The sequence below is a fragment of the Anguilla rostrata genome, chromosome 2, assembly GCF_018555375.3.
Source record: "Anguilla rostrata isolate EN2019 chromosome 2, ASM1855537v3, whole genome shotgun sequence".
NCBI lineage: Eukaryota > Metazoa > Chordata > Actinopteri > Anguilliformes > Anguillidae > Anguilla > Anguilla rostrata.
Genome location: NC_057934.1, coordinates 54373422 through 54386839, shown reverse-complemented (window position 1 = coordinate 54386839; position 13418 = coordinate 54373422). Strand labels below are relative to the sequence as shown.

Genomic DNA, 13418 nt, shown 5'->3' with positions numbered 1-13418 from the left:
ATTCTATGCAGAAAGAATAGATATTTCCCATGATTCCCCCTGTCACTGGGTAGATCTTGGTTTTCTGTTTAGCTAAGAATGTGTTACCCAACTGCACTGTTGTGTGCCTTTGCCATTATTAAACAAGTTATTTCGTATCAATCATGGCAGGCATGAGATGAACACCAACATGTCAAGTTATTCCTGTGACAGTAATGGCGAGTGCTCAGAGTGTGTTACCGCCTAAATTTTGAAGTAGCACTCATTAAACATACACTGGGTTGGCTGCAGTGCTCAAAGGGTCTCTGTTTCCCTGCAGCCCTAAATAAATATCTGTGATGACAGCTGAATTGAAAAACACCCAGGGTTGTGTGGATATCATTATTGTTTGTCACATTTTCTCTCCTGTAAAAAAGACTTAACACACATAAGCAAAAGAGAACTTGCAAGGAAATGACCAAGCCCATGAATACAAATCCTCAAATTATTGTGATTTGCACAAAAGAAAGCAATGTAGTTAATACAACTTCAGTAATGGAAATTCTAAAATACAATGGTGATATAATTTTAATGGAGGCACAATTTTTTTTTTAAAAAGATGATGGGGAAATATTTACATGTGAAACAGAGTTCAGAAATTATGATATAATATTTATGGAAAGTTACATTTTGATGATGGTTGTATATTAAAGTAATATGTAATACAATTTTTATATTTCAAATGTTTGCAGTTTCAGTGTTTTGTTGTAACTGTATTGTGCTTATGAATGTCATTATGTTTCAGTATGCACTTGTGTGCACGGCCATAAAGCTTAGAAAATTCCTCTTCTTGACCCACAGGCTGTTCACTTCCTTTGAAAGACACTGTAAATGCAATGAAAATATTCTCTCATCTGTGGTTTTCAGTGTCTTATCCTTGCTTGGGAACCAATGTTTTGTTGTGAAAGTGTGCAACCTCAGGCTCAAGGAAAGAACAACTGAAAAGCCCATTTCTGACCATGAGACTTGGATGAAGTAGAGCTTAGAGAAAGTAACTTTTGGGCTACAATAGTTATTACACACAGTTATATGGAAACCAGATAAAATTGATGATAGGTTGCTTGGTAAAACTAATAATCTAGTAAAACTATTTGACTCATAATTACAAAACAAAGACCTCACTGATTGTACAAATCAGTTTTAACTACTGAAACTACTTCAATAACAATAATAATAATAATAATAATAATAATAATAATAACTACACATACCGAAGTGCAACGCACGGAATTGGACTACTACTCCCGACGTGCACTCCTCTTCCTGGTTACACTTACAAACCACAAACGGTCAATTTGTTGATTAGTTAAGGAACAAGTTTTCTGCTGCTGTGAAATCGACATGAGAAATACAATATTCCATCGGTTTAAGTAGAGTAGCTGGTTTGCTTGTTGGGGAAACCGCTTTACTATGTTCTGTAAAGGGTAAGGTTACGTTTAATTCGACACGCCAGTTTTACACAGTTGTCATCTGGAAAGCTAGCTTCCAGTTGGAGATCTCACTATTTCACAAACTAATTATGTTATTAAATATTGACATGGTTATACTAAAGCAATTAGTTAGCCAATATAATACTGTAGCCTACATGTGAGACTTGTATAACTTAGCTAAGTAAGTTAAGCAGAACTGGTCTTGAAAATTGGCTCGTTTGTTTGCTTAATATTTAGTTAGCTAGATGGGCTCGTGCTATTTTGGTGGTTTAGCCATTTAATGTCGCAGTTAACGTTAATTTCAGTATCTTTGTTATTTAACGTTAAATAGAGGCATAACACACGGTTGTTAGCTGATATTGGTAGTTCGCTTCTGATTTGTCAGTTGGACCAGAATGAAACAGACTTTGTAACGGCTAGCTAAGTAGTTTGCCAACTGTACATTTCTTAGTTTTATCCAAAGCTGTTTCACGCTAGAAAAAAGCTAATTATTTTAGATTGTTGTGTGTCAGTAGGTAGGTTGGCTAGCGATCCTAAGGTAGGGTCAAATATTTTTTGACCTAGTTCTCGTTCCAGCTCGCGTTCCACGTTAATTTTATATTCTTCGTTGTGTGAGGATGATCTGGCATCTTCTTAATCGTTGCAAATGGCTGCAGATTACAATTTGAATCCCCTAACGTTAAATCAGTATGAGCACCTTTAAGTACCATCAGTAGTGATGAGGAAGAGGGCAGTGTCATGCTGCTCTTAAAACATGCATCGTCTGCTAATCAACCAGATATGATTCGGGAATAGGATTGTCACTAAAAAACTAAGAACGCAGTTGATGAGCTAGGGGATTGTCATGAACAGCTGGTTGGTATTGAGGCATTAGCAGTCCTGTCTTCTTATATGGGTCTAATTTTAGTATTTTCAGTAAAATTCTATATAATTTACTATATAATTATGCTTTTGTATTGCAACTCACTGCAGTTTGTTTTCTATTTGTATGTTTGATTTTAACTGCCATTTTCCCCCACAGATCCTCATCTCTGTGAAGTGGGGGCAGCTCCAGTGCAGTGGAAGAAGCAGGGAGCATTGGTCCGGGGAGATGGAGGAGTTCCGGCAGACGTATTTGCGCTTGTGTAAAGATGCGGGTTTGGAGCCTCAGGAGTCGGTTCTGACCCAGCTGCAGGACGTGCGGCGGACTGCGGGAAGCGCTAGACTGGACCTGGCGGGGCACAGCCTCTCTGTGGACACGTGCGCCGTGCTGGGCAAGGTGCTGCACAAGGACACGCTTTTCACAGAGGTGGTGCTCAGCGACTGCATGCTCAGCGAGGAAGGTGGGTCACCAGTTCTTTAAAAGAGTCGATTTCTGCTAATTGCATAATAAACGACTTATGGTATGGTGTGTGCATGTGTGTATGTGTGTGCATACGTACCCGGCCCTTTGCTTCTCTGAGTTGTGAATGTTGAATATACAATGAATAGTGACAGACACTTGTGCTAACTGCTGTCTTTGCCACTGCTGCTCTTGTTGTCATTCCCAGGTGCCAAACTACTGCTGAATGGGCTGTGTTCCAACACAACTGTTAAAGTGCTGGATCTGAAGGTACGTAAGGAGAAGCAGCGAGAGTTTTTATTTTATTTTAAATTGCTTATTTAACACTTCTGCTGAGTGGGAGAAACTAATCATTTGTTTACATGCTTGTATGATTGTTTTAGGGTAACAACTTGAGAGGATCAGGAGCTGAAACTCTGGGGAAACTGTTAGTCCGCAACAAGACATTGCGAAGGTGAGAATCAGTAGGATCTTATACGTGCCAGGCAATTATCAGTGAAGCAGTTTACCCAAATCATGGCATTTTTAGCAATGTCAAAAGTATTTATGTGATTATCTATTAATTTATCTTATTTTCCAAGGAGGTCAAGTTGTTTTTTTCTTCTAGCATTATGATTGTTTGGTATGCCTTTAATAACAGGCTCTTTGGCCTTTTCACATTGAAGTTCACGCTTCATTCCACTGAACTTTGTGCATTCTGCTCATTGGTGTGGCTTTGCAGACTGATCCTGGAATGGAATGCCCTGGGGGTGTGGGATGAGGCCTTTGCCATTTTCTGTGAAGGTCTGGGCTCCAATGGCTGCCTCACACAGCTTGACCTGCGCAATAACCAGATCAGCCACCAAGGGGCAGCAGAACTCTCTCTTGCTCTAAAACGAAACGGCATTCTCCAGGAACTTGGTGAGGTGGCCTTTGGCAAGATGATGTACTTCACCCTCACAGTGATATCAAGACCACTGAAACAATCATTTCCATTACTGAAATTTAATTTGTCAGCATTAATGAGAAAGCATGTATGCAAGTCTGTTTTATGTTATGGGGTAAACTTCTAACAAATGAACATTTTAAACCATCTCTGAGACAAACCGTAAAACAAGAACAGCCTATTTAATCTGAAATGAGGGCACCAGAAGATTGCTTCCTGTGCATTGTGAAAGACAGAGAAAATGGTGTTGGAACTGGGCTCAGAGGACTGAGGCATTGCCTTTCTGCATAGGCCTCATTAAATCTTATCGTTGGGTTCAGATCTGAGATGGAACAACATCGGGCTTCTGGGCGGCCGCTCCATGCTGGAGGCCCTGCAGCAGAATCGTACCGTGGTGCAGCTGCAGATGGCGGGGAACAACATCCCCAGTGACACCCTCAAGGCCCTTGGTAAGCTGGACCTGTGGACAGAAGGCTCTCTTCCATCACACATGCGCTCATAGTGTCTTTCATTCTGCTTTTCATCACATTTGTACATTAGGTTGGTGTCGGTTTAATGTGCGCTCCGTATGGTGTGTACTGTTCTGAGGCAATCTCATTTCAGTTGTGCAGGACTAAGTGGTAGCTGCAGTAGTAGCAGTCTAATTTATGTTAAGTTGTTGTCTGTGCTTGTCACTTCCCTGTCCTGCACTGTGCCCTCTCCCAGAGCAGTCCATGGGGCACAACTCGGACCGCCAGTCCACCCTGAGGGAGAGCCGCAGCAGGACCCAGGTGCTCACCAAGGAGATCCAGAACTTGAAGAATGAGAAAGGCCGTCAGGTGGGCTGAGCTGTGGACTGTGATATCACTGGATGTTTCTGATGATGTCACTGCTGGGAGCATGTGTGTGATGGAGGTTTTTTTTGTGTCCCTGTAGTTTTTAACTCTAATGGACACCATTGACAAACAAAGGGATGAAATGGAGCGGGTTGGCAGGTGAGTAAGGCCACAGCTCCAAATGTGCACCAGTATTGGCACCAATATGTTCTAGTCCATACTGTAGTCAAAGCATATAGCCACGTCAACAGTGTCTTTTTGCAGTTTTGAATAGTTTGTCAGAAAGACCTCATTTGCAAAATGAATGGAAGTCTATGGGTCTATCAGCCAACACTTCAGCTTTAAATTCTCTTTGAAAGATTATAAAGACATTATGGCATTATTTGTGATATGTCATTCAGAGGGTGTATATGCAGTTACAACCACGTCTGTGAAATAGCCTGAAATGTTCACATTTTCAAAAGAAACTTTTTAACAAGCTAAAATGGTTAAGCTGTTACACGTGCTGTGTCATCATACACTTGGGTACTATGCTTTAAACAAAAAAAAACATTACAACTATAGATTGGCTAGATTGTTCACTTCCACAGTAATTATTACTTCAGACTGAGGTGATGTTCAAATCGCTGTCAGAGGTACTATGTACAGTGATGAATTACCTAGCAAGTTCTAAGCATGTCATGTACAGTTGAATGTTGTAGCAACCGGTTTTTTAAGGAAAGCAAGAATGCTGCTCCTGACTTGCTGTGATAATGATGTAGTATGTGCGACTCTTTAGCTACTCTAGCTGTTAGCAATATTCTGACGAGAACAAGGTATTTAATTGCACGTACAGCACCTTTACAAATGGCTGATAAAAGTTTGGGCCCAATGTAATGCGACAGCTTACAGTTTTGTCATTTAGAATGGTTTAATGGGGTATGATTTCAGATGCTCTTAAAATTCTTTTAGGTGATTTCCTCAGTAGCACAGTTTGAATTAATTTAGTTATTCCAAAGCCCAGAAAAGGTAACTGTGAAATACCCCGGTGTGCTGTAATGTAATACTCCTCTGAATTTTATTGGCAAAAGCAATCTGTGACACTTTGCCTAATGGATTCTCGATTCCCGTCATAGACAAAAATAAACAGAACATTTGTGCATTGGCATTTTGAGGAGCAGACTGTGCTGATTTCTGTTGCTGATTTTTCTGTGCATTTAGGACTTCCTCTGTGCGTGCTGGGCAGCTTCACGAAGCTCTGAGTGAGAGGAAGTCAGCAGTGAATTCCATCACTGCCAAGTAAGCAGTCATTTGCTTCAGCTTCCGCCTTGTTTTTCCAGACTGTCATGTCTTACTAACCAAATTTGGGGAGTGATACCCACCAAATGGCTGCTTTACATAGTCGGCCCAGTACATTCTAAAAAGCTCATTTTCCTGCTTGTGTCCTGTCCTTGCTTTAGCCAAGTTCTTCTAAATATGTAGTAAAATAGATGAAAATAGGTGGTCGGGGTAGTATTTTACTGTGTAGCATTTCTTTCACAAAACCCCTTCCTGGATGGTCTCAGCTTAGATAAAATGCTAGCCATCCGGCCATAGAAATCCATAAAATCCAACACTGCATGGCATTCTTAAAATATGCAGTATTATTTTACCTTCCCCAACCCACTTAGTCCCACTCTTTCTCTCCCCCAGTGAGCCCTGACCACCAGATAAACTTGCATATAAAAATGCAGATTCCAAATTTAAATGGCAAAGAAAGCATGCTGTAGTCTGCTGCATGACAGCTGCAGAGTGCTGATTACACAGCCAGCCAGCTGATGTGGGGCCTGTCCGGGAGGGTATAGGAAGAGCCTCATGTAGCTATTGCACTTGTATAGCTTTTGTGTAATCACACATGCGTCTTTAATTGTTTTATATTATAGGAATATCACAGCCTCACTTTTTAAACTTTTAAAAAATCAGTTCATTTTGGTTAAAGGGAAAAGTGATAGTGCCTTATAAGGGTTTTCTTGGATTTGATTTAAAGGGCCTTCACTTCCCAAATTCTCAGAGAAATTACCGCTTTGGCTGCAGTTCCAACCCCAGAAGCATACAATGTGTTTGGGGGGGACATTTCTTTTCTTTTTTTTTTTTTAGTTTTGTTTTAATGAAGCAAGTCTCTGGTTGTCTCATCCTTCCCCAGTATCAGTACGTCAGGTTGTGGTGCAATATCCAGGGCAGGAATGTATTTTTTGTCTCTTTATTTTTCATTTTAATATATCCAAGATTTGTGATCAATATTTTTAGTTGCCATTTCAGTGTTGATCCTCTTCACTATGTTAGTATGTCACTTCTCTGTTATGTAAACCCTGTTGTAAGAAGACACTATTTTTAGTTACATTTATTTGAAAAGATGGTTATCACTCTATGGTTACAGCTAAACAAACAGTCTAAATTGTTATGTGCACTTCTTCATTCCACGTTTGTGTGGCATTTCATGGAAAATGAGTTTTTCCTCCTTTCAGAAAACGTTACCTCAGCCAATCAGAATCCAGACTACATGTATGTAACAGAGCAGTGCTACTGCAGCAGCTGTCTGTGCCTGTTAGAGTGCTGTGAGACACACAGGCCAGGGCATGGTCTGAGGCCTATCTGATGTGGGTTATTATTAGGAGCCACACAAAGGGCTGCTTTCTCCTGTAGAATGTGTGGGAGCACCATTTGCAGGGGATTGAGTTACACGTTGGTGCTGGGGAACCCGACTGTCTGACAGTTGGAGGGTTGGGGAAGGACAGCCGATCTCTAATCCTCACCTGCTCCCAAACATTGAGCGGCTGTGGTTATGGGGCTGGAGCAGGGCTCTGGATCGTTCCCTCAGTGAAATACCCTGCCAGTAAAGTTGCTGTGAACATCTTGTAAAAGCTAATTACCCACTGTTAATACGATGCACGCAATTTTAGAGAGATGTGTGGTGCTCAGTTATGGCCGGAGTAAACGGGCCGTGCTCGGCTTGCCTGTGCTTTGCCGGACAGGCTGCAGATGACCGAGGCTGCTTTGGCGCTGTCGGAGCAGAAGGTCCACAACCTCGGCGAGCTCCTGACCAGGATGAAGGGGGATAAAGCCGAGCAGCAGGACCGCCATTCACGAGAAATGATGAAGCTGCAGGAGGTACGGGGGGGGGGTGTGATATTTGGGGAGATTTTGGGGATGTTCATTGACTGAATGGATGGCGTAGAGAGCTGGAGGATCCTCTGACGCACTCTCTCGCAGGACAGTGTGCTGAGGGACGGCAAGCTCCTCAGGGAAGTGCACACCGTGACCGAGAAGAACCTGCAGCTGAAGAGCAAGGTATGAGAGTCCCACCAGACTGCAGACTGCGCACGTTCAAACGCTGAAAGTGTGTCCTCATTCCTGACTCTGCTGTGTGCGTGTTCCTGTGTGTGCATGTGTGTGTGTGTGTGTGTGTGTGTGCATGTGTGTGGTGTGTGTGTGTGTGTGTGTCAGGTTGAAGAGATGGAGCGCCGGTGCAAGGCTCAGCAGGATCAGATCTTTGAGCTGAAGCAGGAGCTGGCCAACACCACAGCTGAGCTGAAACTGCGGCTGGCTCAGGCAGAGGGTAGGCTCCGCCCACACAGCCCGCCACACCCTGAGCTCCACACGAGTCAGATTGAGAACATACATCTCAGTGTTTCATTGAATCATGACACCGGCTACAGTTTTGATGCTTTTGAGCTTTAAGCTGTAGATAAAGCTTATACTCCAAATTAACTCCACCGAATTTCAGTGTAACTACAAACCACATGTCTAGCGTCTTGGTCATTTCACTGGGCAACATTCAGATAATGTGACTTTTCTAACTTGTCATGTTGAAACTTATTGATGAAGCTTTCTCACTGCTGTGTTCGTTCATGTTAAAGTTTGACATTGTGAAGTTCTTTGGAATTTTAAAACCGTTGTCTCAACATGATGAATTGATATCCTGATCAGATGTTCACACAGCACACTGATCTTGCATTCATGCAGGGTTCTGTCTGACTTCGCTCGGACATAGTGAGAGCCCAGTTTTCTTACTGTTGTTACAACACGACTGCATTTGCTATATTATATATAAACATAATTTTGGAGAAACATCCTTTATTTAGCTTGGAACGCTCCAAGATCGTAGCTCCTTACAGTCTGTCCAATATCAAAGCTAGTGTAACTGACAAAGTATGCTGATGTTGTACAAGGCCAAATGTATTGCAGGCTTCAGATGCCAATTTAGAGCTATACTTAAAACTGGAGACATCCTGGCTGACCAGAGACTGGACATGACTGCAACACATATTTAATGTTTAACACTTTCAGCCAACCTCTCTTTTTCCTTCTCAGAAAATGTACTCATTTTATTCAAAAGGCAAAAAACGGAAAAATATTTAAGATCCAACTTTTCGTTTTCTCTCTAGTCTATATTTGTGTTTAAAGCAACCCTTTTCTTTGCTATAGAGCGTTTGGAGATGGAGAAAACGAGATCCAAACATGCTCTGGTTGACTTGGACACGTTGCGCCATAAGGAGGTATGCAGAGGTCATGTCATCGAAAGCTGCACTCACTTAATGTAGGTTTTTGTGTAAATTATGCCTCATTACAGAAGACAAACATTTCCATGAAATTCAGCAATAAACATTTTAAAATATACTGTTCAGGACTTGTTATGCTATTCAAAATTTGAGTATCAAGTTCAAACAATTTCCTTGTGTGACAAAGCATATCGACAAAAGCGATAGTGACTTGAAATGGTCTCCAGTTGGTTATATACTCACTGTGCTGTTATATAAAGTAATACAATAATAGATTTTCACACTTCCCCAGGCCATTGTTTTTGGTTGTCCACCATTTTGAATGTGCTGTCGCTAACACTGTTGTCTACTTACATCTGAATGTGAACAGAGAAAGGCAAATGTTATACACTCCTGTCACTGACCTACATTAAGATCATGCATCTAGCAATGTCAGATCTGTATTGTGGCGGTCATCTGATTAACGGAAGCTGCTTTCTGGTCTTTGTGCTGTTTGTTGAAGCAAGCCTGTTCTGCCTGTCTGACTCATGCTTAGCGTTTAAGCACACTTTATGTTGCTAACTGGGTTGTGAAGTAATTCGGAAAGAATGCTTTGCTCATGCAGGTGTTGTGCAAAGAAAAGTAGGTGTTTAATCACGCGTTTGCAGAAGAGTCAAGTTTTTCTGTCTGTGCGCCGGGGCAGGTGGATCATATGAACCGTCACCTGGAGGAGAGCGAGAGATCGCTGCAGGACCGTATTCTCAAACTGGAGGGGCAGCGCATTCAGCTGGAAGAGGTGGGGGACCCAACCAGAGCACCACCATGGCCTAGCACACTTCGGCCTAACGCTGTTCACTCTTTCTGTGTTTGCCCGTTATTTCACTGCAGTTCAATTAACCCGCTATTGAGCGGGTGCACTTGGTTGGGCAGCACAGGCTGTGGGAAACAGGGGTCTAACCCTGTGAGGGCTTCTCCTCTCCCCAGGAGCTGAGCCGGGCGAAGGCCGCCTGCGTGACGGAGCGAGCGCAGGCCGAGGAGGAGCTGGGGAAGGTGCGGGCGCAGGTGCGCCTGGAGGAGGTGCGTGAGGAGCCGCGTTCTCAGCACACACCGCGGCGTGTTAGAAACCCCGAGGCGGAGCGCGGGCTGGGGACCGCTTCACCCGCACTGACAGTTGGGATGCATTATCGCGCGGAGGCGTCACCGCATTGGCTGACAGCGTTGATGCCCTGAGTTTATCCGCTAGTCCCAGAAGGCCGTGCGGCTCTGCCACAGGAAGCAGTGTCTCGGTGATTACACTGCGGCCTTCATTTCTCACTGTCGCTCCCTATAGTTATTTTTGTCCTCCAGGAAGCTGGGAGATCTTGTGCTTCAGTGGGTTATTTATCTCATTGAATCTATTTTTTGCTCCTTTTTAACCTGTTTTGTTCCCAGTATAATGCTATAGTTTAACTAAGGGCTGACAAGATTTATGTTTGCACTTTTTATTAGAGATGATAACTGTAGTCGGCCACTGTTTTTTAATCAGGCCACTGGCAATGATGGCTGAGATAAAATAGATCTTTCATTTCTATTTAAATGAGTTATCAGAGCCCGAGTGCAGAACGCTAGCACTAGAGCCTAGAGAGCCTGGTTGAAGCTATCAAAAACATGGAGGCAAAGAGCATGTGGAATAAAATGTGGCTGTACCTGCCACACAAGTGCAGAGGGCTTTTTCTCAAGAGTCATCTCATAAACCGCCAGTGTCTGAAGGACAAGACGCTACAGAATCCCTCAAGTTGTTTGCCTGTTTGCTCTGCCTGACAGATGACATATTGACTTTTCTCAAGTGATTCATCACAGAGCGATGAAGAATTTGGCCTTTCTGAAATTCTTCCCTACACCGTCATTGTGTTCATAAATGATTTGAGTTTGGGCAGCCGCGGTCTTAAATGAGTTAATTGAGGAATAGTGTTGTTGTTGTTGTTGTGGTTCTGACCTGGGCAGAGCTGGGTTTTTGGCAGGCCTCCCCGGTCACGGGTGCTGAAATTTTGGCCCCTCTGTCCTGCGTCCACAGCAGCAGCGCCTGAGCGGCCTGGAGGAAAAGCTACGGGCCCTGCGCCAGTCCCGGGACGAGTCCCAGGCGCACTGCGCCCAGCAGAAGCAGGCCGTCGCCGAGCTGCAGGCCAAGAACAGCCAGCAGGGCCTGGAGATGGAGGGGCTGAGGCGCAGGATCGACGAGCTGCAGCAGGTAGGTCTGCGCGCGTGAGGTGTGGCGTGGTGTGTGAGGCGTGTCTGTGCGTGTGAGGCACGTCCGCGGTGCGCGAGCCGCATCTGTGCGTGAGGCAGGTCACGGTGTGTGAGGCGCATCTGTGCGTGAGGCAGGTCACGGTGTGTGAGGCGCATCTGTGCGTGAGGCAGTTCACGGTGTGTGAGGCGCGTCTTCATGCATGAGGCGCGTTGCAGTGTGCAGGGTGCATTGTGGTGTGCAAGGCCCGCCATTGGATGTTCCTTCGCATGTGACCGCAGGAGCTCAGCGGGAAGGAGCAGGAGAAGGTGGCGGAGGTGAGCAGGGTTCGAGTGGAGCTCCAGGAGCAGATCGGACATCTGCAGGCAGAGAGGACGGCCCAGGGGGGGCTGAAGGAGAAGATCGCAGCACTGGAGAGGGAGATGAAAGGTACCAGCCCATGGCTCAGTACTCACCCACATCCGTCAGATGCAAAGAGGCTCGTTATTGTGTACCATCGCTATTATTTTCTCTCCACCCATTTTCCTAATCTACACTATAGTATTATTCCACCTGGAATCTCCATATCCACTGGATTTTAATAATTGGAACTGATAATAAGATGAAACCATGTTGTAAGCTCACTATTCTGTGTACGGTTGATTGAGCATCTTTTTTGACCTTTTTAGATGAGGAGTGACTTATGTGTTTTTGTTTTCCAGTAGTATGAAATATAACCACCTCTGTATTTGATTTGGGGGGTGGTGCCAGTGTTGGGCAGTAACCATCGGGAGGCCATTTTGGACAAGGAGAGCGAGATCTCCTCCCTGTTTGAGAAGCTGCGTCTGCGGGAGGCTGAGATCCAGCGCATGCGTGAGGACGAGGCTCAGAGGGCCAGCTTCCTGCAGAACGCCATCCTCACCTATGTTGGGGGGTCGCCTCTGGGCCACTACAGCCCCAAGAAATGAGGTGGCCCGCGTATGCCCACCATCTGCTCACCAGGCCAAAAAGCCTCCAATCTCAGAGCAGCCTCCCACAGAACAAAATAATCAGGCCTATGGACAATAAAGCACTTAGCGGAGAAAACAACTATATTCTGAAAATAACTGTATACTTCAACGGAAAAGATCTGTTGATGCCTATCTCACGTGTGTGATCACATGTATTTTTCCATATGAAACTACCCGCAGTTATTTTTTTATTTTGTTATTTATTTTTGTCCACAAAGGTGCTAAATAATTATTGGAATTGTGGTGCAAAGTAACTTTGCTGAATAATCTTTCCTTGCAAGTTGAACTTGCATTTCAGTGATGACTAAGGATCAAAAAAATCCTAATATGCAGTGATTTCTGCTGATTTCAGTATCATTTTTTTACATTCACTTATATATTTTGTGCATGCTATTGGTCAAACTGTGAAAGTACTTCCCAGTTTTGCAGGTATAGCACTGCTAAACTGTCATTTTTTATTTAAGTAATCACTCGCCAAATCACAACTTTGCAGATCAGTCTTTTAGATTATATCGTCATTGCAGTGATTTTAGGGCTGAAACCTTTTACTTTTTATATTTCCTAGACTCATAGTCTTTATGTGGTCAGCATGTGCAGCCTTTCTAGCTATCCTTTCAGCTTTTTAAATTAGTGCAACTTATGAATAGTTACACGTACAATGTCAAATATCTGTTAAAGCAATAATTAAAACGGATTTTAAATCGGCCTTATTTCTCCCTTACTTAAACGGAACAAATTCCATTGGAATTCTAGTGAAGTTTTAAGTGTTCCTGTGTGTATTCTCTTGAACATTGTATACATTAAGCTGAAGTGTGTTTTCTGAAAGTCAATTTTGGTGTTTTAAATGCAAATGAAATTAACGGGATCTATTGTTGTTTGGTATTTCAATTGTGTAATGTTTCCTTTTGCAGTATTGTTGTAAGGTTCAGTGCTTTTATACATAATAAAGACTACTTGAATTTGGAAACGATTTGTTCTACCATTGCGCAGAAGTGGCCTTAGGTGTGGTGGTGTAAAGGTGGATGTTGTGTAGAAATGTTTTGATTAAACGTGAAAACAGAAATTGGCGAACGATTGTTAAAAAAGTGTTTGTTTTTTTTACTGTAGATTTAGGCGTCACTGTGGGTAATGGTAACTATTTTAGGACTTAACTGCTGTAGTTTGGAGACGCACCATGCGTTTTACTGTCCCTTTAAATGC

General features: G+C 43.4%; 1 protein-coding gene across 1 annotated transcript; it reads left to right on the top strand.

Annotated features, from left to right (window-relative positions):
• The first annotated feature begins 1271 nt into the window (after window positions 1–1271).
• Window positions 1272–13185, top strand: lrrc45 (leucine rich repeat containing 45). The gene is made up of 18 exons (XM_064323123.1): window positions 1272–1442; window positions 2470–2770; window positions 2978–3039; window positions 3153–3223; window positions 3491–3669; window positions 4015–4143; window positions 4400–4512; window positions 4610–4668; window positions 5710–5787; window positions 7500–7635; window positions 7738–7815; window positions 7972–8083; window positions 8953–9023; window positions 9709–9801; window positions 9990–10082; window positions 11059–11232; window positions 11511–11658; window positions 11980–13185. The coding sequence occupies exons 2-18, from the start codon at window positions 2539–2541 to the stop codon at window positions 12174–12176; spliced, it is 2025 nt and encodes a 674-aa protein (XP_064179193.1). The 5' UTR covers window positions 1272–1442; window positions 2470–2538; the 3' UTR covers window positions 12177–13185.
• The last annotated feature ends 233 nt before the right edge of the window (window positions 13186–13418 follow it).

Coding starts and splice junctions, on each gene's coding strand:
- lrrc45 (XM_064323123.1), top strand. CDS start 2,539: ATGGAGGAGTTCCGGCAGACGTATTTGCGCTTGTGTAAAGATGCGGGT. Junction 2,771..2,977: donor CTGCATGCTCAGCGAGGAAG/GTGGGTCACCAG, acceptor TGTCATTCCCAG/GTGCCAAACTACTGCTGAAT. Junction 5,788..7,499: donor GTGAATTCCATCACTGCCAA/GTAAGCAGTCAT, acceptor TTTGCCGGACAG/GCTGCAGATGACCGAGGCTG.